The 27,523-nt window shown below is 52.9% G+C and overlaps 1 protein-coding gene across 2 annotated transcripts in view; it reads left to right on the top strand.

Moving 5' to 3' along the window:
* Positions 1 to 27,523, top strand: part of GRIK3 (glutamate receptor, ionotropic, kainate 3) — a 212,981-nt gene that overhangs the window by 159,451 nt on the left and 26,007 nt on the right. For both annotated transcript variants that reach the window (XM_014541556.1, XM_014541557.1), the window contains exons 8-11: positions 5,151 to 5,258; positions 8,472 to 8,585; positions 16,620 to 16,823; positions 24,788 to 25,011. In XM_014541556.1, coding sequence (XP_014397042.1) covers positions 5,151 to 5,258; positions 8,472 to 8,585; positions 16,620 to 16,823; positions 24,788 to 25,011 — 650 coding nt within the window. The remainder of the gene's footprint in view (positions 1 to 5,150; positions 5,259 to 8,471; positions 8,586 to 16,619; positions 16,824 to 24,787; positions 25,012 to 27,523) is intronic.

Genomic DNA, 27,523 nt, shown 5'->3' with positions numbered 1-27,523 from the left:
CCACCCTCCTCAGCGGGCAGGGCTGCTTTCCCGGAGGCCCCTCCCTCCCTCCTGTGACTGCTTGGGATGAGGCCAGTGACAGCTCTTCCTGCATTTCAGAGTGACACTTACAGGAACGGGGATGAGACACAGGCTGGAGGGTTTGACGCGTGTGCCTGTGGAGTTTGTCTCTTCCCGGCTGTGTGGCTGTAGACAAGTTCCTAGATGACCCCAAGCGTCAGTCTTGTAACCTGGCAAACACCTTCTCAGAGTTGTTGCGAGGGAGCACGTGAGGCCTTGGCGTCCAGTGTCCGCTGTTTTGGTACAAGAGGACCACGGTGGGCCCTTCTCATCCATTCCCTCAAAATTGCAGAGGAAGTTTGATGGGCCACTGCAAGGCCTGGCTGGCCCAGGCAATCATCAGCTTGTTCTCAGGACTCTCTGAGGCCTGACTCCTACCCCCCAGACCTCCTTCCTCGGCAGGCCTCCAGCTAAGTAGCCACAGGGCCAGTGTGTGATCTGCTGACTCCTGTGCCTGTGGAGTTTGTCTCTTCCCGGCTGTGTGGCTTTAGACAAGTTCCTAGATGTCCCCAAGCGTCAGTCCTATCACCTGGCAAACACCTTCTCAGAGTCGTTGTGAGGGAACACGTGAGGCCTTGGCGCCAGTTCCCTCGCTCCTGGAAGGGAGTCCAGTGTCCGCTGTTTTGGTACAAGAGGACCACAGCGGGCCCTTCTCATTCATCCCCTCAAAATTGCAGAGGAAGTTTGATGGGCCACTGCCCTGAGCAAGGCCTGGCTGGCCCAGGCGATCATCGGCTTGTTCTCAAGACTCTCTGAGGCCTGACTCCTACCTCCTAGGCCTCCTTCCTCGGCAGGCCTCCAGCTAAGTAACCACAGGCCAGTGTGTGGATCTGCTGACTCGGGCCACCACCCTGGGACCCTTAGGAGCCAGACCAAAGTGGCTTTGAAGCTTAATCACTTTTGGGCTGTGTGACGTTAGAGAAGCTACTGAACCTCTCTGTGCCTCAGGTTCTCTTCTATACAATGGAGATAATACCCGAGTGGTTGTAGGATTAAGTGAGTTATGTGTGTGTGAAGCCAGGACACCGCCTGGCATAGAGCAGTGCTGAACAGATTGGCTGCAATGACTATTGTTTCTACCATCATGACTGTCAGTCCTATGGCTTCTTATCTCTTCGTGGGTTTTTAGCTAACGAGGATCTGCAAGCCTCATAGTTTCAGGGACCGCCCCCTACTCTGTCCACCCTCACTCCTTGGGATGCTTGAGGCTCAGTGGTAAAGCCCAGATGGGAGCAGAATGGCCACTGTCCACACATAGCAAGGGGAGCCGCTCCCCTTCTCCCTCCAGGGGCTGGTGTGCCCGGTCCCCGTTTCCTGGCCCCGGCCCAGTGAATGGCCCTACCACTCACATCCCTTTACAGAGCCCTTTCAGAAGCATCTCTATCTTATCTTAGGTGTGGAGACTGAGGTCCAGGGTAGCCATGGGGCTGGCCCATGGTCCCACAGCTGGTCACGACCAGGCAGGTGTCCTGCCGGAGCCCAGCACAGTCTATCCTCGGACCATTTCCAAGTTGCCCGCCTCCCCATCTGACTGCATGACAGTAAATCATTTTAAAGACTTGGCATTTCCGAGAGGAGCTGGAAAATGCCAGGCCGGAGTTCAGAGCGTGTGAAGCATCTTTCATTTAGCGAGTCCGGAGCCTCGGCTGGAAGGGGTGGGGGGGCTGCGAAATGTCACGGGGAGGAGCTGCCAGTGGCTCCCTGCCCAGGCCCTGCCCCTGCCCACCGCCCACAGACAGGCAGTGCACCTGCTGGCATTTAATCCCTCTGGAGCTGACAAGGGGGAAGGCTCCCCTCCACAGTGCAGGTTTGAAGGCTCCTGCTGTGATTTCCCCAGGGGCCAGAGAAAGCCTGAGGTGTGGGCGCCCACTGGGCCGAGAGGGAGGCGGAGGGACTGGGGAGCTGGCCTGAGCCTCCCCTCGAGGTCAGGCACGGTGGTCTTCTCCTTTTCTGACACATCTCTAACCTCCATCCCCAACTCCCTCCGGCTCCCTGGGCTCCATAAATCTCCCATTCGCCCTGGCAGTGATGACCCATGCTCTCCAGCTCTGCCCCTGCCCCTGCCCCTGCAGCGGGCATCTGCCCACCATTGCTCGGGGCCTGCACAGCTCAGTCCCTCTTTGAGCCTCAGTGCCCATGGCTTTAAAATGGGGGCAGTGGTGACACCCACCTGGCAGGATCGGGATGAGAACAGAACGAGCTCATGCAGAGATCAGTCCTCTGCGACAGGGTTTCTACTGAGGCCTCGGGCCTTAGCCCAGGGGACCCCCCACCCCGCAGCCAAGGGCCAGCCCTAATCCAATGGAGCTCCCACAAGGAAGCAACAAGGAGAAATCATGGTATATACCACTTAGTCAGGACTGCATACAGTAGCCCCCCCCTTATCTGCAGGGGATACGGTCCAAACCCCCCTCCCCAGAGGATGCCTGAAACCGCAGACAGGATCGAGCCTACATGTACTATGCTTTCCCTATGCATACTGTGATAAAGTTTAATTTGTAAATTAGGCAATGTCATGGTAGAAGATTCGTTCTTACTGTAGATCTTAGCAAACTCAGCATATAATTTTTTCCTTTCCTTATTAAGTTGAGAATGTTCGCCATGTCACTTAGAGGAAGCCCTTGCCGCTTCTCTTTGGCATATCGGAATTCCCAGCATCAACATCGCCACTCTTGCGCTTTGGGGCCATTAGTGAGTAAATAGGGTGCCTTGAACACGAGCACTGCGGAGGCTTGACAGTCGATCTGATAACGCAGACCGCTGCTAAGTGACTAACAGGCGGGGAGTGTTCACAGTGCGGATATGCTGAAGAAAGGGAGGGTTTCATCATGCTACTCAGAATGATGGGCAATTAAAAACATATGCATTGTGGCCCTAGCTGGTTTTGCTCAATGGATAGAGCATCAGCCTGTGGACCAAAGGGTCCCGGGTTCGATTCCGGCAAAAGGCACATGCCTTGGTTGCAGACTCCTCCCCGGCTTGTGCCCTGGTCGGGGCTCGTGCAGGTGGCAACCAATCGATGTGTTTCTCTTACATCGATGTTTCTCTGTGTCTTTCCCTCTCTCTTCCACTCTCCCTAAAAATCCATGGGAAAATATCCTTGGGCGAGGAGTAACAACAAAAATCAACAACAACAAAACTTACGAATTGTCTATTTCTGGAATTTTTCATCTAATATTTTGGGTCCGCGGGTAACTGAAACCGTGGAAAGCAAAACTGCAGATAAGTAAAGACCACTGTCTGTCAGGCCCTGTGCTAAGCACTTTATACACCTTTGAACGCCTGTGAAGTAGGTAATTTTCCCTTCCTGAAGCTCAGAGAGGGTAGAGTCCTAGCGCAAAGCCCACATTCTGACCTCTTGTTTGACAGCCTCTGGGAGCCCCAGGGCGCCGGCTAATGTACCCATTTGCCCGCTGGGCGCTCATCAGGATGACTTTCTAGCGCCTTCGAGCTGCTCCGGGGCCTATGGATGCCCAAGAGTTTTCCTTTCAGATCAACAGATACGTAGGCATCTGTGAACCCGTGAATTTGTGTGTCCAAGTGTGAGTGTAAGCAGGGGTTCAGCAGCCATTCAGCTGGGGAAAAGCTGGGCCTCTCTCAGAACCTGTAAGGGACCCTGGCCCCAGCGTGCAGTGATGAGCTCAGTGTAGCCAAGCAAGGACTCATAGTCAGACCTCCGCTCCTGTCCATGCTCTGGGCCCTTGGGGCGAGGCAGCCGCTGTGGGTTCCTCTCTCCCAGCTCACCTTTGTTCCCAAGGACTCCAGGGTGTGTGGGTTTGTTGTTCCCCAGACACAGAAAGCCACACATCCTAGCTTTTACCTGTGTGCCCGCTGCATCCTAACCCCAAGAAGGAGGGAGAGGAGGAAACCCCTCCGCCTGAGGCAGGGGGGGCCTGAGACCCTGCCTCCAGCTTGGCTCACCCTCTTCTCCACTCTGAGCTTGGGGCCTCTCTGGGGCTGCTTCCTCATCTGTAAAGCAGGTTCATCACCACCAGGCTTGCTGTGGAGGTTAGCGCCGCGCAGAGCTAACTCTCAGGGCCCACAGGCACACGTTCCCTGCAAAGGGCCAGATAGTAAATATTTAAGGCTTTTCAGGCCAGACAGTCTCTGTAGCAACTATCCAGCTCCGAAGGTGTAGCAAAAAAGCAGCCAACGACTATATATATAGGTGAACACATGTGCGAGGCTGTGAGCTAAGAAACTGTTTTCAAAAAGAGGTATCGGGCAGGTGGTTTGCCCACCTCTGATCTAGAAGATGGCGCTCTTCTCAGTTTGGGTCCTGAACCTGCTCTGAACCGCTGCCTCCTTCTGTGTGAATGATGCTCATGAAAAGCTACCATTTCATTCAGGGCTCAGGTTGTGCCGGGCACCGTTCCAAATATTTTACAGGACTCACACATTTCACCCTCATCGCACTTGGGTGAGATGGCTGCTATTGTTAGTTCCATTTTATAGATGAAGAAACTGAGGCCAAAGATTGCAATGAAATGCCCAGGGTCACACAGCCAGTTGTGCTTGACTCTAGTATTGTTAGTTCCATTTTATAGATGAAGAAACTGAGGCTGAGATTGCAATGAAATTCCAATCACACAGCCAGTTGTGCTTGACTCTAACATTCTGATGCCACAGGGCTGGGGCTGGGGTGGCAGGAGTGACCTTCTCCATCTCCCTGGCTCTCTGGAGGCCACTCCAGGCATCTGGTCTCCCAGCCGACTTGGCCCCTTGGCCTCTCTGCCTCTCAGCAGGTCTCGCCTGCCCTGCCCGCCTGCCTCCCTGCCCCTCGCCAGGGATCTGACTTGGGCTTCCCCTTCTCGTGGCTTCGAGGCGGGGGCTCATTTGAGCGCGCCTGAGATCGATGTTGTACACGGGAAGGTGCAAATGTAAAGCTGGCTAAAGAGCATAATAGAATTTATGGAAATCGCTGGCTCGCACCACAGCCCGAGCAATGATGGAGGTGATTATTAATTAATCATGGTCTTGGGGGAACAGTATCAGTGCAAGGAGTAATTAAAATGAAGCATTGTACAGTTGTACCGAATGATGATTTATGAGCCCGAGGAATTGCCGCTCTGCCCTCTCCTCTCCGGCAGGCTCAATGGGAAGGATTAACTGGACGGATTGTTTTCAACAAAACCAGTGGCTTACGGACCGATTTCGATCTGGACATCATTAGTCTGAAGGAGGACGGCCTGGAGAAGGTGCGTGGGGCGCCAGAGCGGGAGGGGCGAGGCCCATTGTAGCCGCCACTTAGGGGATCAGCAGGACCCGGTGTGGCCTGTGCCTTGGCCCTTCAGAGAACACGAAGCCTTGGTCACACGAGGGATGCGGAACCCAGTGGCCTGGCCACGGCAGATACCCAAACCATCGGAGCAAGGGAGCAAGGGCCTTCAGGGATGTTTAACGTAGAAAAGGGATAGAAGGCTCGTGGGGCAGACAGACTGACTCTAAGTCTCTGCAGGGCTGTGTGGGGCAGAGGGACAGACATATCCTTGGGTAAGGGAAACTTTCTAAGGACCACAGGTGCCTGCCTGGGGAGTAGTGAGCTCACTGTCACTAGAAGCATTTAAGCAAAATTTAAGCAAAGCAATTGCTTGTCTGGGACACTGGAGGTGACTCCTACTCTTGCAGAGGTGTTGAAGCATGTGGTTTCTGAACTGCCCTAGGTTTTTGAGGCCTGTATGGTTCCAGGGAGTTTGGACAAGAAAGGCAGGCCCGCCAGGGCCTGGGGATTCCCAGCTGATTGCCGTAGAAATGTCTGCAAAGGGGCCAGTTCTGATGCTGGGAATCTTCAGCACATTCTGACATCAGGCTGCTGGGCTGCGGAGTGGGATCTAACATTAGCCCCTGATTCTCAGTGTTCCCTGGACCTCGGGCCCGGAGCTCAGCCACACTCTCATCCCACTGCAGGCTGGTCCCTTGTATCCCCAGGGCACCCCTCCAACCCCGGCAGTGGGGTGTATAAAATGCAGGAGCAGAGGCCTGGAAGTCAGGGCCAGCTCTGGTGCCTGTGGGCCTGCAGGAGTCCCTGATTCCTCATCTCCCTGCCGGCCCTGGGTCAGGCCTCTTCCTCCGATTATTCTGACACTCCCACTGGCTTTCCTTCCACCTCCCTCCTGAGCCCTCCAGCCATTCGAGTGTACACACAGGTGACGCTTCCCAACACACAGCTCTGCCCTCTCTGAACCTGCCCATGCTCCCCAGTCCTGATCAGTAAGCTCCGCCCCTCTCCCAGCCTCTGAGGTTCTCGAAATGCCCCAGCCTTCCTCTCTAGGCCTGGTCTCCACTGTCCCCAACAGCACTCCCATGGTCCAGTCACACCCCCTCCCTCCTGCACCTCTGGCCTTCACCCCTGCCATCCACCGTCCTGGTGGCGGGAGTGGCCTCTGACTCCTGGGTTGTACCTTGTGGCCAAGGTTTACTCCATTCACTCCAGCGTTTCCCACACATTCACGGGGTCACTGTACCGGGGAGAGGTGGCCAGGGAAACGTCACCGGAACTCCCTGACTCTCTCATGCCGAATGTAGCATCTGTCCCTGAGGACGGGCTGTGGCCTCTGCTCCTCACATCTGCGAGGCCAGTTGATCATACACAGCATATGAGTTCCCATTCAGCAGTCTTCCCGCTTCTATTTAAACTCTGCCGTGCTGGGGAGCTCCCTTCCTCCTCGGGCAGCGCTATTGCAATATAGGATCCATCCAAGTAGCCATGTCATCTTTGCTCTCTCAGCCGTCCATCTCTGAGGATAGCCTGAAATTCTAAGGATGGCATGCATGCCCCACTTCTCGCTCCTGTGCCTGCGGCTGGCATCAGTAACTGGTCATCAGAACGCTCTTTCCCACTGAGCCCACCACAGCGTCCTTCTGCCCGCAACTGGCACAAGTTGGCCACAGCTGACACTGGAGAAACACTCTCTGCTGCACCTGGACTGAGGTGGACCCGCAGAGGCCTCCCGCAGAGGCTCCTGATCTCAGACTCCGGGCAGAGAGCCCCTGCAGGCTGCCTCCCCCTCCCCCCACCCGGGCCTCACTGTCTCACATCCCCGTGGCAGCTGGTGTCTAGCAGGGCATGCCGTTGGAGCTCAATAGATGCTTCCTAGGGCACAGATTCCTGCTGTTCATTTGGCCTCTAGACAGATGTTTGGTGAGCAGCCCCTGCACCCAGGCGTGCTGCTAGGGCCCCTCGTGCTGAGCTCAGGCCACTGGAGAGAAGAGCATCTTCCAGGCTGTCTCCTTGTCTCCTCTCCTCTTGCCCTGGGGGGGTCTGCAAAGACAGATCCTGCCTGGAGAGGGCACTGAGCCCCCAACACAGCCACTCTGCCTCCCATACCGTCACTTCTGTGTGCTAAGCTGGGTCATAGCTGATCCAGCCAGCTCCAGCCAGTGGCTTTGGGAGGATTAAGGCAGAATTACCCGAGCATAATTACGCATCTCGCTGCTATCTTCCTGGCACAGCTCTCTTAATGGGATGTTTGCACTCAGCTTCTCTGTTTAATTGATTAAGTTTCTGAGGACCCCCCAGCTGGGCCAAGGACAGGGTGGACGTGCTGAAATCGTCCTTGAGAGAGAAGAGCTGAGATTGGGGCAGGGCGGGGCAGAGTTGGATCCAAAAGGACCTTTAAGAGGCCCTGGGCTTTAGAATGATTTGTAAACTTGATCTTCCCTTGCCTCCCTCGGGCTCAGGCCTGATAGCAACAAGGGCACTGTGTGGACAGAGATTAAGCTGCTTTGCCCAGGGTATCTGCCAATTTTGGAAGTAAAACCACAAATCCCTGCAGCATCTAAGGCCCCCAGTGAGGGTCACCCACTCTGTTCTGCCATCCCCCAAACAGCTACCAAGACCAGTCTCCTGCCCAGCCTGCTGTCCTGTATGTGACCCATGTCATTGTCCCTTCACTCATTCCGTAGGTGCTATGAACATCCCCCTCCCTCGCTCCAGGTCCTGTCCTGGGCTCTGGAGCTGCGGCTGGGGCTGAGACCCAGTGAGTGAGCAGCTGGCTGCCTGGGTCTTCCCAGGGAGGTGGGAGGCCCACCAGGCTCCGAGTAACTGTCCCAGGGAAGGCCTGACCTTGACCCTGACTTCCTCATGGCATCTGCTCCACCCAGGATGGTTCCCTCTGAGTTCCCTCTGTGTCCACCTCTCCCTCTGCATCTCCCCTTCAGCTGTGATGGGTTTGCCACCAAGGGGATGTGGGAGAATTCAGGAGACTCACCCACTTAATCCTGGGATGAGGGAGGCAGTAGGCAGTCAGAAAGGTTAGTTTCAAACATGTTAGCCATGGCCTGTGGCCCTGAGCAGGGCTGTTAGCCATGGCCATGAAGAATGGGATCAGGATGATGGGCTTGTTGATGTGGGAATAGGATGGAGAGACTGAGGACTCAGCACCCTGTTCTCTGTCTGTCTGTCCATCCAGGTTGGGGTGTGGAGTCCTGCCGAGGGGCTCAATATCACAGAGGTCCCCAAAGGCCGAGGCCCTAACGTCACCGACTCTCTGACAAATCGGTCACTCGTTGTCACCACAGTGCTGGTAAGAGCCTGCAGCCCTGCAGGAGGGACTGTCTGGCCTGGGGGTGGGCTGGCCATCGGGGCTGGAGAGACCCCTCCATCGCCCACCCCTCCATCGACCAGGCACCTCCTATGAAGCTGCTGAGGGGCTGGGAGATGGGGGTGGGGAACTGGAAAGTGGACACATTCAGGGTTGCTCAAAACAGCCCTCTGTGGGTGGTTGGAACACAGCAGCCCTGCTCAGGGCCACAGGCCAGAGGCCTCCTCCCAGACCAAAGCACTCGGCCCTCAAGCCTGCCTGCAGCCCTGCTCAGGGCCACAGGCCAGAGGCCTCCTCCCAAAGCCAGAGCACTCGGCCCTCAAGCCAGCCTGCCTGAGACCTGGTGGCCAGGCCTGCAGAGGCCTGTGTGTTTACATCTCACCCACCCACTCCCTGAACCCTGAAGTCTGAGTAGAAGGAGTAGAAGAAAGGAAGTTGACCTGATGTCTGAACCAGGATTCGGGTCTACCTCTTCCACCTCAGTCCCCTGAGCAAAGGCCCTCCCGCTGGTCTCCCCTGCCCTATTGCTCTTGGCAACAATCACTCTACCTGCCGTCCTCCCTCCATTCCCAGACTGAATAGTGCCACCTTCTTCTGATCATTTCAACCCAAGGAGAGGCTTTGGGGGTCTGCTGGGGTCTCTGTACTCTGGAGCTCAGCCTCCAGCATGACCAGAGGCTCAGGACCCACCCTCTCAGGACACAGAACTGCTCTGGGGGCCCACGCCGGGCCATGGAGGGGGGGGGGGGCAGCCCGGGCACAGCCTGGTGGATTCTGACCAAAGAGCCTTTGAGGACAATTCTCACCCTGGTCAGCTTCTCTTTATAACAAAGCCAGATGTTTACAAGGGCCATGTGGTAAGATCATTCTCTATAAAACAAACCAATAAAAGCGCTCTGTTTAGAGTGCATAGATAAAGTAAGGCTGCACCCCATACTGGTCCTTCCACAGGGCTCGTGCAGGCTGGCCACACCCACCTCCCACCAGAGGCAGCTCAGCCCCACTGGATGGTGCTATGTCCTCCCTCTGGTGGGATTCGCCTGCAATGTGCTTGGTAGCTGGGTGGTGGGTACCACGGAGCGGGAAGGGATGTAAACCCCATCCTCCCAGGAGGCCCAGTGAGCAGCAGACACCAGGGGCACCATCGGCTTCTAGGGAGCAATTGCGGCCTGTGGGTCTCAGCCCCGGTCTCCAGGGTTATGACTGAGAGGATCCATGTTAAGGTGACAGGGACCTAACAGGGGTTCTGGCAGGCCACTGAGCCAGAACGAGAGGACTGGAAAGACACCTACTCCTGCCAATTTGGGGTGAGGCCCCCCTGGCATCTTCTTCTGACAACTGTATTTCCTGCCTGCCTGCCTTTACTGATCGACTTTTTGTTAACTAAAAAATATATAAAAATTAGACTTTACAACCAGTAAGTCCCAAGGTCTCATTAGGAACAGGGGAAATTTTGTTAAAAAGAAAAAATACACAGAACTCTAAAAGACTAAAAAGAGCAAAGAGATTAGAGTGAAGACTGATGAGCAATTAAAGGAATACTGATGTGGATAAAAATATAAAAAATAAAAGGAGATTGGAAAGAGAACAAAATTAAAAGGTTAAAAGGAAAATAGTAAAGAGAAAAATGAAAAGGAACGCTATCAAGAAAGATGAAAAGGGAAAATAAATAATTAACACTCCAGCTAGACATGGTAAGAAATGTAAATCCCGAATGTCAGGAAGCAAAAGGATAAAAGTGTGACAAAGCTAAAATATAAAAGGGTAAAAATGAAATAATACGAAGGTGGTAAAAGATTAAAAGCAGAGCTGCATGGAACGTGAGCTATCAATAAATAAGGCTCTTTTCACACGACAAGATTAAAAAAGGTGAAACTAGTATTGCTTTGAGAAATTAGGAGAGGTGATAAATGAGCTAAGATGACTCAGGCTCAAAACAATATTCTAGCGGGCGGAGGGGCGCTACAGATAATACACCAAAATGATGCAAAACCCACCTTGAAAGACACGGGGTTCTCTTATTAAAATGGCAGCAGCCTGGTTTCAAGGGCAGAAGTCCCTTCAGCAAGGCCACGAGGGATTTTTCTACCCTAGCAGAGGCCAAATCCAGCAGATGTCCCCGTTCTTCCCGAAGTTTCTTGGTCAGTACTCAAAGCTTCTTGCAAAGCTGCAGACCTACTTGTACTCAGCGGCTCACCAGAGGCCCCTCCCGCCTGCAGCATCTGCTGGCTCCCAGGCTCCCAGGGACAGGGAAGAAGAGAAGCCCCTCTTGGCCCACAGCCTGGACACAGCTCCATCAGTCCCACTGCCACTCATCCAGGCCAACATGAGCCCCCCAGCCCTTTGGGACAAGCAGTGTGAGCAGGACAGGGCCAAGACTGTGTGATGATGGTTAAGAGCCCAGAACTGTGGGTTTGAGTCCTGGCTTGACTGTTCTCGAGCTCTGTGACCTGGAAAATCATTTAACCATCCTGTGCCTCAGTTTCTCAACTAGAAAAGAGAGGTGGTAATGATTGTACCTACTTCCTAGAGTTGAGAGGAATAATGATTATTAAGTACAAATGGCACAGAGTGCGCGCTAAGTGATAGCTGCTGTTGTTCTTAATTCATATTATTATTGAGTACAAATCCAGTCCCCAGGAGGTGCGGGCTTAATACAGTATTCCACAGGGCTTTATGATAGGCAGAATGACAGTTCTAGAGAAAACCTCTGCTTCTGTCCCTGAGCCTCGCTGCAGACTGACCCCTGACCACGGTCACAGAGGTTATCTCTAGCACAGGGTGCATTATAAACTTTGAACTTGCACTTGAATGCCTTCCAGGCCCGGTGGGCATTCCCTGGCTCTCCATAGACCCCACCACCCTCTATTGTTTACATGTGGATGCCTCTTATCTAGCTGTTTCCTGACTGGCCCCTGAAGGCCAGGCCCTCATAGCTTTAGTCTCATAGCTCTAGTCTCCTACCTTATAGGTAAAACTCCAGGTCCCAGCCACCACCTCATCCCCTGCCTTGGCCAACATCTGAGCTCCTGGCCCTGACACCACGATTATTCCCTAGCCCTGGCCCCATGGCCTTGACCTCTCACATAGCTGCTGACCCAGATGTCCTTCCTCAGAGTCTTCCAAGAGACTGAGATGCCCACTCCCACACAAGGACTAGTCCGAAGACCTAGAGCTGGCCCAGACCTTCCAGAGAGTGTACCAGAAAGTCTCAGTGTGGCTCGCATGTCCCCGAGCCCAGGGTGCCCCAGGCTTGAGCTCTTTGGGGCAGCTGTGCCAGTTGTGGGCGGAGGCCCAGCCCTAGCTGCTCTGGCTGAAAACCCAGCCCTGTGCTTTGGCAGCCTGAAAGCAGGGCCAGCATCACCCGCTGAGAGCACTGGGCCCCTGCCCTTCTGGAAGTGTGTTGCCAGGGCAACAATGCTTTGAGTGACAGGCAGGTAAAAGCAAGAGTACAGGAAGATCCGACTGTTTGCCCCTCACGAACAGGGCTGGCCCTGAGACCACTAGAATCTTGATGTGGCTGAAGGCAGCATCTCTGTGTGCTACCTTCTCCCTATCTGAGAGCCCAGGGTTAGTTGCTAGGGACACCTTAGCCTGGACACAGACGGGCAGAGCCCTGACCCCACCCTCTCTGGCCCCTCCTTGCTGCAGGCAGCCTTCCTCATTCCTGAGGCCAAAGCGGCTGCAGCTGGAGCCTGGAAGCCTGCCCTCCTGCCCGCTCCCTGCCCGGCCCCTGCCTCTGTCCTGGTTCAGCTCTTCCATGAATTCATGAAAAATTCATCCACCCAAACCTCACTCACACACTGCGAAAACACGCCCAACTCATTCCTGGGGCCCTGCTTTTGAAGGTTCGGTGTTCTTTTGGCTGCTGAAGTGAGCAGCCGTGTCAGTATGCACATCAGCACGTGTGTGGGTGTGGGACCGTATGCACGGGTGTCTGGATATGGGTATCTGGTTACGGGTGTATGTGTGCCGTGTGCACATCGTGACCCACATAGACTCAGCGCCTGGCAGGCGGACCGTGGTATCCAGCAGCTGGAGAGAGAGGAGAGAAGAAAGACCGGGATGTGGGCTGGGAGAACCATCCCAGGCCAGGGACCACTCCATTGCCCCCCCCCTGCCTCCCCACCCCCTGCAGCGAGGGCAGGACACCCAGTACTCTGTCCTGGTTTTAACAGGCAGAACCAAGGCCTTGGGTCCAGGGTCCTTGGCCTCTTTGTCCGAGCAGGGCTAGGCAGACAGAATATTCGAGAATGTGGTGTGTTTGTGCCGTGGCATGGTGTGCACATCTGTGCACATTCTGTGTGGATAGTGTATGTACATGTGTGTGGATAACGCCTAAGTCAGAAAGGAGAGTGGGAACATAGTTGTTAGGCAGTTGACCCCTGGATCCTCCCCCAAAGGCCCCTCTTCTAACTCCACAGGTCCTGTCTCCGGGAGAAGCTTAGCACAGGGCCCGGCTCTCACGTCGGTATAAGTGATCTGAGACAAACTAGACTAAGAGCCCTGGCAACGAAAAGTCAGAAAGGTTACTTTTCTGGACCTCTGTTTCCTGTGACTTGTTGAAGAGAAATATTACCCCTGCTCCTTTAGCCGTGCTCCCAAAGCAATAGGAGAGCGTGAAGTTATGAAATTGAGGGCACCTTCACCGAGCAATCGATTAGCAGCCCAGAGAGCTTGTGAATTGGCTGTCTGGACATTTGCAGTAATAAATTGTGAAATAGTCCATGAATAAGTAGTTGGCGGAGTTCAGAATTACCCCCTAGGAAATGTTGAGGTCTAGAGACACATTACCAAGGCGAGCACCATTTTAATGCTCTGGGCTTTGGCTGTTAAATATGTATGCCATCCGCAAAGCACTTCCCAAAATTAATGGCATTTTACAGCTGCTCCGAAGGCAGCGTATTTATATGGAGATGTATAGATTGGGGGCTGTGGTGGCTTCACAAATGAAGTGCTAATTTTAGAGGATAGGGCCGGGCGGGGTGGGCATGGAGAGAGGGTCAGGAAGTGAGCTACCTGGGGCCTTTCCCAAAATGGATTTCCGCTGCCAGCTATGATTTTTAACCTTTGGTGCCATTGGGCATGGTCTCTAGGCTAGAAAGGTCACTGTGGTAACAGGCCACCCAGTACACAGAAAGAAGAGAATAATTATATTAACAACTAGAGGCCAAATGCACGAAATTTGTGCAAGGGGCTTGACTCTCACAGCCTCGGAGACTTGTCTTGGCCCTCGCAGCCCTGGCTTCATCTGGAAGGTCGTCCAGAAGGATGTTCAGCTGCTTGGTTAATTAGCATATTATGCTTTTATTATTATAGATAATAATAATAATAATGGCAGCTTCCATTTGCCAGGCACTGTCCTAAGTGCTTTTCATAGTTTGACTCCTTTAATCCTCATTACAATCCTGTACAGTAGGTTCTACTGTTATCCCCATTTTACAGAAGGAGGTGCATATGCCTGGGAATCTAGTGTGGTTGGTGACCCCCTGGGAAAAATGGCACTTTCTCTCCAGTTATTTTCTGGGGCCAACAATAGGGCCACCAGGTACGTGGGCCAGTTTGTTCACTGCACAAGAGCATCTGACCAGAAGGATAAGTTGGGCCTGAAACCGACCCCACCCCCATGCCAGGGTTCCAGGCAGCACCTTCCCTGAGACTAATTAGCACAAAAGGTGACATGTGCACTAGCCAACGTCGCCTTTCCTCCAGGTAGCCCCAGCACCTTCTCCCATACCTGCACCTTCTCCACACCCCTGGAGTCTGTTCTCCAATCTTGTGATCTGCCCACTTGGTTGGAGGGTGGGGACAGGCAGCACTGAGGTTGAGCGTGGCGCCTCGCCAAAGGACCCAGCTTCCACCCGATTAGACTGAGAAGTAGTTTTCTCAGAATCCCTGGAGAGACAGGAACCTCTTGGGGACTCAGACACTCCCCAGCTCTTTCTCTGAAGTATCCCAAAGGACTGTTGAAATCTATAGCAAATCAGTCATGGGGTGGGGTGGGATTTTGAAAGGCAGTGTGGCCAGGGACCCAGGGCCAGAGGATCAAGCCCACCTGTAACAGTGGGAGCCTGGCAAGAGGTTGCTGGTGGGTTTCTGCACCCAAGGGCCTCCAATAAGGGTCTTTGCCTGAGCCTTTCATTGCTGACCCCACTCCAGAGGCCCACATGTCAGAGGCATGGTCACACCAGTTGAGAGAATGATGAGATACCTGCATATCACGTGTGTGCCCTTCTTATGGGCTTGTGTTCATAAGATTTTTCAATACACATGCATTCTTTCAGCTAGTGGACTAGTGAGGAATATCACCCATCAGCTGAAGGTTTGGGGCACTCCAACATTTGGGGGTGCCGAGATGGCTTTGGAGAAGGTTAAGGCCTAGAAAGAAGCTGGAAGATTGGAACGGAATTCCGTCAGACTGCAGTTCAACTCCTGGGCAACCTTGGGCAACTTATTGACCTTCTCTGGGCCTCAGTTTCCTTATCTATCAAATGGGGACACTGTCATCTACCTTGTAAGTTTGCGAGGCTTAAATCAAACAGCCTGTGAGAAAGAGTTGAAATTAGTGCTTGGTATATGTATAGCAGGAAGGCCGAGACATGTTGAGTTTGCTAAGCGTTCAGCTCATTCACCACAGACTCCGGATGGAGATGTGTAAGTGAAGCTGGGCGGGTGGGACCAGCAGAAACAAACTTGCATGGAAGACTGGCCTCTGGGACACTGTATGGTCCTGGATTCCGACACGTCGGATCCCACAGTTCCTCACTCTGTGTCTCTCAGACTGGACGAGGTCAACAGCTACTTCCCACTATTTTCCCTGCCTCTTCTCCCTGTTATTCTTGGCAGGGCTGCCAGGGGGTTGTCTCTAAATGAGAAACCAGAGCCATGCCCTGTTCAAAGCCCTTCGCTGACTCCCCATCACCAGGGAGGGAGGGACCCTGACATGGGACAGCTGTCACCTGTGCTCTGGCCCCATAGCTACCTTCGGAGGACCCCTGCCCTCCAGGGAGAGACCCCTTGGGACTCAGGGCCTCTGACACAATGACATGGCTAAGAGCTCAGGCTCTGCGGTTGCACCAACCTGAGTTCAGGTCCTCTCTCTAGAGGATGTCTGAGCTCACCTGTCACTCATCCTAGTGAATTCACCTTCTGCACCTATAAAATGGGATTGTGAGTACCGACCCCTAGAAGATTGAAATCAAGGTTAAATGAGGCAATATCAGCTACTGCCTTTTGAGCCTCCTGCTCTGCTGGGCCCCCTCCTAGGCCCTCCACCAACACTATCTCATTTGCTGATTTACGAGCGCCCCACACGTCAACAAACAAATGCAAGCTATCGCGGTTATCAGGAGTCACTCACCTGGCAGATCCGGACTCTGGGGACTGAGATCCTTGGAAAGAGAGCGGTATCAGGGAGCATGTAGATCTAATCTTTTAAATGGGAGCTGGGAGAGACAGCAGGGGAGATCCCTGATGACAGCAGTGTGCGCACTTGAGCCAGCATCAGAATCCCCGGAGGGCTTCTTACAACACAGGTCGCCGGCCCCGGCCCCACCCCGAGTGTCGTCAGTGGTCTGGGTGGGGCCTGAGAATGTGTAATTCTGAGAAGCTCCCAGGTGATGGTGATGCTGCTGGTCTGGGGACCACACTCAGAACCACTGGCCTGTGTTGAGGGTGCAGGAGACAGAGCGTGTGACTCACAACCAGACGGTTTGGAGTTCAAATACCTAGTCCACTGCTTACTAGCTCTGCAACCATTGGACAGTTCATCAGCAAATACCACCTGAGCCCCCTCGTCTTGCCAGGGATACTCGTAGGTGGCCATCCGGGAGGTGCAATGTCGGCTCTCAGGAAATGTGCTTTTCCTCCCTGACTTAGCAGGCCTCCATCTAAGCCACCCAGAGGAATTTTTTAAAACACAGGAGCAGAGGTTTCAGCCCAAGCTCTCCAGCCCCAGCAGCCGGCCTCCCCCAACCCACTCAGCCTTCCTCAGCTCCTCTCCTGTCTGCCCTGCAGGAGGAGCCCTTTGTCATGTTCCGGAAGTCCGACAGGACCCTGTTTGGGAATGACCGGTTTGAGGGCTACTGCATCGACCTGCTCAAGGAACTGGCCCACATCCTGGGCTTCTCTTACGAGATCCGGCTGGTGGAGGACGGCAAGTACGGGGCGCAGGACGACAAGGGCCAGTGGAACGGCATGATCAAGGAGCTCATTGACCATGTAAGTGGGGCTGAGGACCCCCTGGAAGGCTTGGCCAAGTCCCGTTGGCACATCAGGGTGGGGCATCTGGCAGACGAGGGCCCTGGGGGCAGGAGAGATGGAGTCACAGGCTGTGGGGAGGGAGGAGTGAGGAGCTCCCTCTGGCCTGCCTTGTTCCTGCTCCCAACTCCCAGATACTCCCCTCCATGTAAGCACACACACACCGGCCCATCCCACTCAGAGCCATGATGAGCTGCCTTCTGTTCCTTTAAGAGCTACCAAAGGATGCCCCAGCCATGTGGGTGAGCTGGCATGCAGAGCACCTCCCCAAACCCTGGGATGCCGAGACAGTCCTTCACTGTCCTGAGTGACTTTGGGTCCAGTGGGCAGACGGGTGGTCCAGGGAGCCAAGGACTGGGATGAAGGGATGAGCAAGGCTCAGCTGGGAGGTACCAAGGAGGCAGATTCATACTCAGTCTGAGATGGGAGAGGACCCAGGGGAACAAGGAGCAGCAGCAACAGACGGAACTTTTGAGAGAGGAGTGAGCAGGCGGTGGGAGGGCACTGGGTTTGTGGGACACTGGGGGGAAGATGAAGAAAATCCAGTCTAGGGACACCACAATAAGGTGAGTCAGGAGGCCCTGGGTTCAAATCCCGTTTCCTCATTCGTTGGCTATGTAAACAGGAATGTCACTGGACTTCTCCAATGGCTTCCTTCTCTGTCAATGGGTGTAACCCTCCCTCCTCATAGAATTGTTGATACAGGGCATGAAGTACTAGGTGCAGGGCCTGCCCACAGCCAGCCCTCAGCACACACATCACCATGGTTAGGAGCCCAGGCTGTGGACCGCTGGGCCAAGGTTCAAGTCCTGGCTTTACCAGTTGATAGGTGAGCAACCAGGTAAATTCATCAACATCACTGAGCCTCAATTTCTCCACTTCTAAAAGGGAGTAATCAGCAACTACCGTAGCTCCTATAGTTGTTGCGGCAATAAATGAGGCACCACTTACACAGGCTCACCTGGCACATACATTACCTGCCTCCCAGCTCAGGGCCCTCCACTCTCCAGAAGCGTTCTCGATCAAAGGTCTGCTAAGGAAGGCAAGAACCTGATCTGTACTAAACCCCTCGTGTTCCTTCTCTCCTTTATCCTGACATGGCAGTGAGGTAAGGACTGTTGCCACCACCCCTGGTACAGACCAGGAAGCTGAGGCAGAGGGAGGTGAAGGCCCCACAGTTACCCGTCTTTAGAGGCCCTCCACTTCCAAAGCCCTGTGCTCTGACCTCTGCAGAGAGCCAGGGCAGAGGGAGGCTCGTGCAGTTGGTCTTTGCAACGTGAAAAGTACCAGACAAAGGGGTTATTCTCACTTTGCCTCTCAGGGCGGGGCAGGCAGCAGCAGGGCCTCATTAGTCTTCCTGCCCCTGTTTGAGGGGCTGCCACATGGGGACCTTGGAGGTTGGAGCAGGGCGGGGGGCGGGGGGATGGCTGGAGCTCAGAGCAAGAAGGCTCCGGCAAAGTGTGACCGTTTCCTGGGCCCCAGGAAGTAACCCCCAGGGAAGGCTGATGGGAGAGGCTAATGGTAGAGAACATGAACTCCACTGGGCTTGATTCCCACCCTGCCACTTATTAGGTGTGTGTTCCTGGACAAGTTCCTTAACCTCTCTGTGCCTCAGTTTCCTCCTCTGTAAAATGGGAGTGATAATAATAGAACCTCCCGCCAGAAGGCTGCTGTGAGGACTAAGTCACACATAGTTGGCACTGTGTCAGTACTTGCTCTTATTATTATTATTTTTTTTACTGAGGCTGGGGAGGGGGCTTCAGGAAGTCCCATGATCTCCCTGAGCTCATGACCTAACTCACTGAGAGTAACCATACCTGCCCTGCGTTCTTCCCAGCTGGTTGTGCTGCTCCTCAGAGACAACTGCCAGGGAAGCAGCTCCCAGGTTGTGGAATTCAATCTAAACGGAAGGGTGTGGTGTTGTCACCGTTATTAGTAATAACTGTAATTATTATGGAAATTAGTCAGCAGGGCCCGGAGGCATCTCCATTATGGAGCCCCGTACACTTGTGAGCAGGGCTGTGGAGTGGGGGGCTTCCAGTGGTTCCAAGCCTGCTGTTTGCAGAGGGGAGCTGGGCAGGGGAGGAAGAGAGATCATGTGGAGGGGAAGCCACGTGTGGAAGCGAGCAGGGCAGAGGCCAGTCTTGTCACCACAATCTCCAGCAGTCAGAGAGCTCTGAAGAGCTGTTTGCAAGGGGTTGGGTCAGAAAATCCCGCAGCAGCCAGACCTTCCCAAGTTGACCCTTGGCTGGAGAAAGAAGGAGGCCTCATCCATGGCCCCCGGGCAGCCCCGTCTCCATAGAGGCCATAGGCTCTGATGGGACATGCAGGTGACCTTGTTAAACCAGAGTCCCTACAACTGATGAGTCCATTAATCCTAGCTTGGTGCCAATTTTAATATCACCATAACCATTTATTAGTGTCGTCAGATAATTAGTCTTCTCACTAGCTCATAGAAAACGTGGTAAAGGCTCGGCAATATTATTACTTTCTTATTAGGGATCTGATCGTAGACGTAAAAATGATGAATGCTAACTTTGCAAGGATCTGTCCCAGAGGCCCATTCGGAGGCCCTGGGTGGAGCCTCTGACCAGCAGGACTTAAGACGTCCTTCCCTGACACCCTGCTCACCTCTGTCCCATGCCACATGGCCTCCCAGGAGCCAGGGTTGTGGAGGAAGATGGGGCACCAGGAGAGTGCCCCCCCAACACACTCACCTTCCCCCAAGTCACCTCCAACTATGGGAGCAACAAATGCGATCACCCCATCCATCTCTCTCTCTCTCTCTCTCTCTCTCTCCCTCTCTCTCATCATCATCACTGGTGTCAGGCCACGACCCCATCACCCATTATTATGTCTTCTACCTTCAAACCAGGAACCGGATCCAAGTCCTGGCCTGCATGCATTGGTGTCGGAAGGGTTCTCAAACCCCTGTTTGTGTGGCCAGGAAAGGCTCTGCCAAGACACCTCCTTCAGGTTGGGGCAATGCACTTTGAAGCAAGGCATGCTGGGAGCTCACCTGGGGCAGGTCAGAATCCTGAACGGGACAGGGCATTTGAGGGTAGGGAATATGGATGGACTGCAAAGGTGGACTCTTATTGGCAGCCAGATTGATCAGAGCTCTGGAGAAGCTCAGGATCTGCCTGAGGATGACCAGTAAGCAGGTGAGGAATTCAGGAAGGACTTGGCCGCATTGAGGTTCACCACAGAACTGTCACTGCTAGGAACTCAGCAAGCAGAGACCAGCCTGGGAAAGGCCTGAAAAGAGCCTGGCATGGGTGAAGGTTCAGACAACCAAGTTCAAGAAAAGACAAGGTGCAAGGTAGCAATAGAGCTTCAGGGGTGAAGGAGGTATTGGAGGGAAACTGAGGTCAGAGGGAGCACCTGGACCACGCTTACACTCCTGAGGCTCATCTGTCCCTTCATTCATTCCACAAAACTTCCAGGAGCAAAGTCTCAGCCCGGGCTCCTGGAGAGCAGAGCTTGAGGCATAGGTTCAGATGCCACTGCTTAGTAACAGGGTGTGATGCGGGCAGAGAGTGACGGGCAGGAAAGTGGAGCAGGAGGGAGGGGAAGCCAATACGAGGACACATTACTGAGCCATTGCCACTGAGTACAACTAATGGCTAGATCCACAAGTCTGCACCCCAGAAAAGCCTTGCAAAATGTGTCTCAGGACCATCTCTTGGAGTGAGGGGAACAGGCTTATTAACCGACTCCTGACTCCCATGCATTTCTGGGCTTGGCATGGAGGCATGGGAGCCAATCGGGACCCTACAGCAGTGTCCCTGGGAAGTCATGGGGGCAAGAAGGGCCCAGGTGGCAGGAGGTGAGATTCTGTCAGCTTGTACCTGTGTGAGGTTAGTCACAGCTGGAAGATCTGTTCCAAGCACCCATGCCATGCCAGACCTGGACGGTGACTAGAGATGCGGGAGTAACTGAATCAATGGAACATGCTGACCTCCTGCCAGGACTCAGGAATCAGCCATTCTCCAAGGCCTGGGAAAGACACAGGCTTCATTTCTCACCATCAGGCATCCAGGAGGTCTGTGTGTGAAGCACAGGCAATGACCCCTCGGTCAACATTTAGGAATTTTCTAGCACCTGTACCATCTCTTTAGATATATATGGGCTGTTCCAAAGTTGTCAGTGGCTACAGTGCTGATTGGTAAGTGTGGTGACTGGCTGGTGGGTCATCAGCAGACACCACCTGTGATTCAGTGTCCCCACCCCCGAAAACTGCCATGTGGCAGACCATGCAGTAAGTTCCTAAACCTCAGGTGTTCCCATTGATCAAGTTATTCATTTATTCAATAAATTTATTAAGTTAGGTCTCATGCCAGGTGCTGTGAATACACAGCAGGATCCCCCTCCTGAGCCTCCGGCTCTGACACTCTAGTGGAGGAAACAGATAATAATCCATGAGCATGTGGAGAGATGCAACTATTAAGCCAGAGAAAGTGTTCTGAGAGAGGAACATGGTCAAGAGAGAGAGACACGGGCAGTAGGGGTCAACATATCACCCTTAGGATCAATGAATGTGTTGAAAAGTCAGAGGTTTGAAGGTTATTCAAGGATGTGATGACTATAAATATGAAAGCAAAGACCTTGGACCTTCTTTGAGCCTTAGTTTCCCCTCCATAAAAAATTTGAGGTTGGAGTTGATATTCTCGAAGTTCTCCTGTCCAGCTCTGACATCCTATGGTTTTTATGAATCATCCTCAAAGAAAACTTGCATGAGTGGGAGGAACCTGCCAAGATTGGGCCTTTCATTCTGCGTAATGAACTGAAACGGCAAAGGCTTGACATCTGCTCTGCTCTTTCAGGAGAACTTGAACAAAATAATGCCTTTTTCAGGGGAAAAGCACGGCTTGACATCTGCTCTGCTCTTTCAGGAGAACTTGAAACAAAATGCCTTTTTCAGGGGAAAAGCACAAATGGTGAAATGTAGTGTTTCTCGCCTTAAACAAAATTGAAGTGGAGAACACCGGCCTTCTTGAAGCCCAAAGGAGAACACACATTAGAATTCCCCATGAAGAGGGTCACGTTGACCAGTTGTCTTGCTGCTGTAGGCAAAGAATACCAAAGATGTCCCCGCTCCTTAGCCCCATTATAGCAGACAGGAGAAAGGCTGGTGGGGACATTCTGATTGGTTCTTGAGGAAGAAAGAGGGCCTGTGGCCCTATGATTGGCTTCCTTGTCAATCCTGAAAAATTTCTAGTAGATGGAACAAGCCCTGGCTGCAAACACCTTGATGCCCTCAGTAACTAATGCTCTCATTCAACTTGCCGCCAAAAGCCAAAGGAAGATTTGCCTCCATTGACCTTGAAGTTCTTCCCAAGAATCCACTCCAAGCCCCAGAGGCCATTCCCAGAGACCAGTTCCAAATGCATTCTGAGCAATGATGATGACTTTGGGTTCATAACAGAGCCTCCCAAAAAGCATTGTGTTTTGAAGGGAAAAGTCTGGGGGAGGCCAACTTTGAGTATCAAAAGTCCACTTTAACCCTGTTATGCCAACATTATAGAGGATCCTAGAACTTCAAGATTGAAAGGGACTCTCTAGGGTGCCAGGCCCCATTCCCACTCTACTCAGAGTCCTACCCTCATCCCCCAAAAGGGTCTCCCTCTACCAGAAGCTCCATGAGAGCAGGGGCTGGGTCTCTTGCTCACCTCTGCATGCCAGGCTGGTGCACAGTAGGTCTTGAGCAAATACTTATCAGTCCCTCTGCACCATCCCAGATAGTTCTCTCTTTTGTTGTGTTCCTGAACTGAGAGGGCTCCAGGGAACTGGGGTGCCTGTTTCTTCTTATCTCTGCCTTAAGAGCTAAGCAAGTTCCAGCTCACACACTCAGAAATGTACAAAAGAATGTCCCGTGTAAAACAATCCTTTGTAATAGGCTCCTCCTCCCTAGCTTTCCCTGATTCTGAGGTTCATTGAATCTTTGTGCTCCAAGTGTCAATAGTTGGGTGTGGGGGTGCTGTTAGAAGGAGAAACACTGGGGTAAGCAACATCATGAAGGTTTCCCACCATCCCCAGTCTAGGACATTTGCAAAGCCATTTAGAAGCTGGGGTTCCACCCATATTAGTCCTCCCCTCTTTGCAGTCTGATTTCAACTTGGTTCCTGGTTTCTATTCTAGGATTAGTGAAGTCAGAGATAGTGCTAACAGCTGCCATTTAGTAAACAATTTGATTAGTGTCCACTTCCCTCGCTGCCTGTATTCCCCAATGCTTGGTGGATCTTATAAATAATGGATGGATGAATAGATAGATGGAGCTGGACCAAGCCAGTGGATAGCTGCCTGGGGGCATGGCCTTGGGACAGAGTCTCAGAGGTAGCCTCCTGTCAGCTTAGCAAAAGGGTCTGTAGTGCTGGTCTTTAGGACCCCAGCCTCCCTTTCTGTCCTGCCCCATCAGAGGAAGGAATGTGATAACTTGGTTCACATTCTAATGTGTAAATATCCACAGGAACCTAAGGAGTAACCCCGCAGAGGGAAACATTATTAATTAACAAATAGTACAGAGGCTAAGATGGGGATTAAAAATTGAGAAATGGAAAAAGTGTATCAGCTACAGTCCCAACTGTGCTTAGAAACTCACAGGTAAATAAGCAGATAAGACAAAAAGTCACATGGCCACACATCCTACTATTCAAACTGAGTAGGCTAGGATCTTACCACAGGACAGAGCAAAATTCGTGGGAGTTTAGAATTGGAGGCTATCAGGGAGGGCTTCTTGGAAGAGGGCACATGTACAAAGGAATATGAAAAGTGGTAAAAGGCCACAGGAGAGGGCATTCTCAACAAGGCACAGTGTGTGCAAAGCATAGATGTGGTCAATAGGAAGCAATTAAATGGGGACTCATTTAGAAATAGAGCAGTGGGGTAAGGCTGGACAGAAAGGAATAAAGGATTATAGACTTTTAATTAGGAAAAGCTCAGACCCAAAAAATAGAACTTTAATTATTTCCTTCAATAAAATTGTGATGGGCTAAGATTTATTAATATCTGAGCATTTCTAGCCTCCCCTACCCCCCTCCTTTCTTTCTCTGCTCTCATCCCTCCCCTCCCTAATTAAAGGGGGCTCTGGATTTGCCTGTTTATTTTGTTCCCTACCTTCTCCCTCCAAAGAAGGTCTTGTTTTTGCCTAACTGGTTTTGGGGACTTTTAGGATACATAGAATATCTAGAGTGTTGTGAAGCGGTCAAGAAGTGGATAGGAACCTTGGCCAGTGGTGCTCAGTGGTTGGAGCATCAGTCCACACACCAAAGGGTCGTGGGTTCAATTCCCCATCTAAGGCATGTACCTGCGTTGCAAGTTCAATCCCTGGCCCCAGTCAGGGCATGTGCCAGAGGGAACCAATCAATGTGTCTCTTTCACATCAATGTTTCCCTCTCTCTCCCGCTTCAACCCTCCCTCCCTCCCTTCCACTCTCCCTAAAAATCAGTGGATAAAATATCCTTGGGTGAGAATTAACCAAAAGAAAAAATGTGGATAGGGGAGGAAAACATTTAGATAAGGGTTGTTGTGGATTTCGTGTCCTCTTCATGATGTTTGAAAGTCACAAATAAAGAACATGAGTGATCTTTAAATGTTTTTAGGTTATGAACTGTATTTATTTGACAAAGCACCGTTTTTAGACTAGAGCACTTGGATATAGCTTTAATAGGGCTCCATTCTCTGCATGTTTATGCCGCTGTCCTTTTCTTCAAGGTCATGAGCTCTCAGAGAACAGGGTTAAGTTTATCATTGTCTCCCCAGCACCCTGAGAATGGCCTGGCCCAGCAGAAGGGTTCCCAAACATTGACACTAAAGAGTGGTTAAGTAATCCAGGAGTCAGGCAACTGACTCCACTCCAAGGAGTGTTCTGCCCACTGTCAGTCGGAGGCGTTGCTCATAGTCTGTCTGTCTCTCTCTCATTGCAGAAGGCGGACCTGGCCGTGGCCCCCCTGACCATCACCCATGTGCGCGAGAAGGCCATTGACTTCTCCAAGCCCTTCATGACGCTCGGTGTCAGCATCCTCTATCGCAAGCCCAACGGCACCAACCCCAGTGTCTTCTCCTTCCTCAACCCCCTGTCCCCTGACATCTGGATGTATGTGCTGCTCGCCTACCTGGGTGTCAGCTGTGTCCTCTTTGTCATCGCCAGGTAAGGGCAATGCCGTGGCCAGAGCTCTGGCCCGAGGTTGGAGGTTTAGGGAGCCAGGCACGTCTCCACTCATCCGCTGCTATGCATGCTCCTCTCTCCTTCTCTGAAGCTCAGATCCCTTTATGACCCTCGGGGAATATGCCATAGCCCCCAAGCTTGAATCCCCCGTCCTTACCCTGCTCTGTGTGTATGACTCTGAGAAGCAGCTCTTGCACCCCAGGCCCTATGAGCAGGCTTAGAGAGGCAAACTCACTGCTCAGAGCTGAATCATCTGGGCCAGGCACCCAGTCCTGCAGACCCAGGTGCATTGGGTGGCCCAGCAGGCGGCTTGACACTTGAAAAATAGGACTGTGTCCATTTAACCCACAACAGCAGGGGAAACAGTACCACACAGATGCACACACATGCACTCATGCAGAAACATGCATACCCACCTGTCTGTAAGACACACTAGCAACACCTTGCACATTTGGTTGTTCAAATGGAAGATGTTGGACATCCTTGTGGTCGATGGTAGAAGGAGATAACAAGGGACACGTTGAGCTCCGTGTTTACCGAGCATCTAGTGTTTGCCCAGCACCGTGCTCTGTCCGTTACAGCCATTATATTAGTTACTTCTCACAGCCTCCCAGAAAGAGGAGACATCTGAGACTCAGAAAGGCTCATACTCGCCAAGGTCATCCCAGCAATAAGTGAACTCGGGTCCCAAAGTGTTTTATCTGTGACCCACATCTCTGGCCACCTGGACATCCGTCCTCTGCCTGGGCCCCAGCTCCCCCTCCCCTTCACAGCTGGGCCCTCTGACCCCTCCCTCCAGACCCCAGCCCAGCCTCTGCCCTGCTTATTTTTTCTCTAAACCCTAACAAGGCACGAAGAGAGACTTCTCTGGAGAGGCAATTTGAGATCCAAGGACTTGGTGTTTCAGCCTTTATTTCTCCTGGGACTTCTTTGAAAACCTTTCCCCCACCCCACTCCCTTCGCTCCCTCCTCCCGCACCGAGAGAGACCAAAGGGAAAGATGGCGGGATGAGATTGTCCTGCCTCTAAGCCCTTTGCCGCCTGCCGGCCTGGGGCTGCCTGTCTGCTCAGCCCAGCCCGCAGCCCAGCCATTGTCTCTAATGGTCTAACAAGCCTTTGAAGGCCAGGAGCCACTCTGCAGCTCTCACCATCATTTTAGCGGCTCCCGGGGCCTCTCAGCCCGCCATGCCCTGGAAAACAGCTCACGTTTTCCAGCATCACTTCTGCCCTTGTGACATGCGGCCCCTCCCCTCTCCCCCTCCCGTTCCTGGCCTTTCATCAGCGGCTGGCTGCCAAGCCTGCTTCCCACCACATCCCTCCTGGCCAGGACAGTAGAACCCCCTTCCCAAAGTTAGGCTGGGGAGACTTTTGGGGAGAGACGGGAGAGACGGGATTTCCGGAACTGCTGGAATGATGACACGGGACACATGAGGTGAGAAGGGAGGAGCGAGGGTCTTGGCCACGGAGCCACGGACAGCACCGTGGTACAATTGTCACACTGTGTAGCACTCACATAGCACAAGTCACATAACGCAACCTGTCGAAATCGTCACAACAGTCCTGTGAGGTGGGTATAATTATCCCCACTTTACAGAAGTAGAAACTGAGGCTCAGAGAGGTGAAGCCATTGCCCAAAGTCACAAAGCTTTTTCTTGCAGAGTTCGGCTTCACATCATGACCTTTCCGAGTTTAAATCAGGGGTGGCCAATGGAGGTGCCGGAGGGAGCAGGAAGGAAGCGTGAGAAAGTGAAGCAGGCAGAGTGGAGGGAATCGGGAGCGATGGGGATGGAAGCAAACCAGAGGCACATGCCTGGCAAAGGGGCCGCTGCTACTCAGCTCCCACATCTGTGCTCGGCGGGGTGCTGTGCCGGCGCTGCCGGGTTCATGATTCTTAGAGAGATTCAGACTTTAATGTGACACCTCTTGGCTTTTATATGTAGCCACTCATTCGATTTTTTACAACACTGTCAGGGTCAAGCACCGCACATCTGTATGGGGCACGTGGCCCTCGGCCCCCTTCTCCGTGTGGCCTGCGTCCCTTGGGCCACTGCATGCTGGCTGCTGGAGAGCTGGACACAGCCGCCCAGAGCTGGGGCCTGTGAAGGTGGCCAGTTCCCAGATCCTCTCCACGGCATGTGGCTCAGCGCAGGGCTGTCTGCCTTGCAAATGGCCTGGCCTGGCTCATGCCTGCCTAGCACCAGGGCGTGAGCATTGATTAAGGCCTTTTCCTGCCACCAGGATATTCTGCTTCCGGCCACACCAGCCATTCCAGCCCTTTTCGGACTTCCCCCGGGTCTCTCTGTCTCTCAGATGCTCTAGCTTCCCCCACCCTTCATTTCCTCCGCGGGAACTTGGGCCACACACAAAGACGATGCCCCACCTGCCAGGACTTCTCCTTAGAAGGCAGTGGGGGGCTTAAAGTCACCATGTCTCCTTGTCATACATGCATTTGTATCTTCAGAGAAAAAAATCTGAAAAATTTGATAGCGCATTAT

The sequence above is a fragment of the Myotis brandtii genome, unplaced genomic scaffold (assembly GCF_000412655.1).
Source record: "Myotis brandtii unplaced genomic scaffold, ASM41265v1 scaffold274, whole genome shotgun sequence".
NCBI classification, from domain to species: domain Eukaryota; kingdom Metazoa; phylum Chordata; class Mammalia; order Chiroptera; family Vespertilionidae; genus Myotis; species Myotis brandtii.
This window is presented reverse-complemented; position numbering and strand designations above follow the sequence as displayed.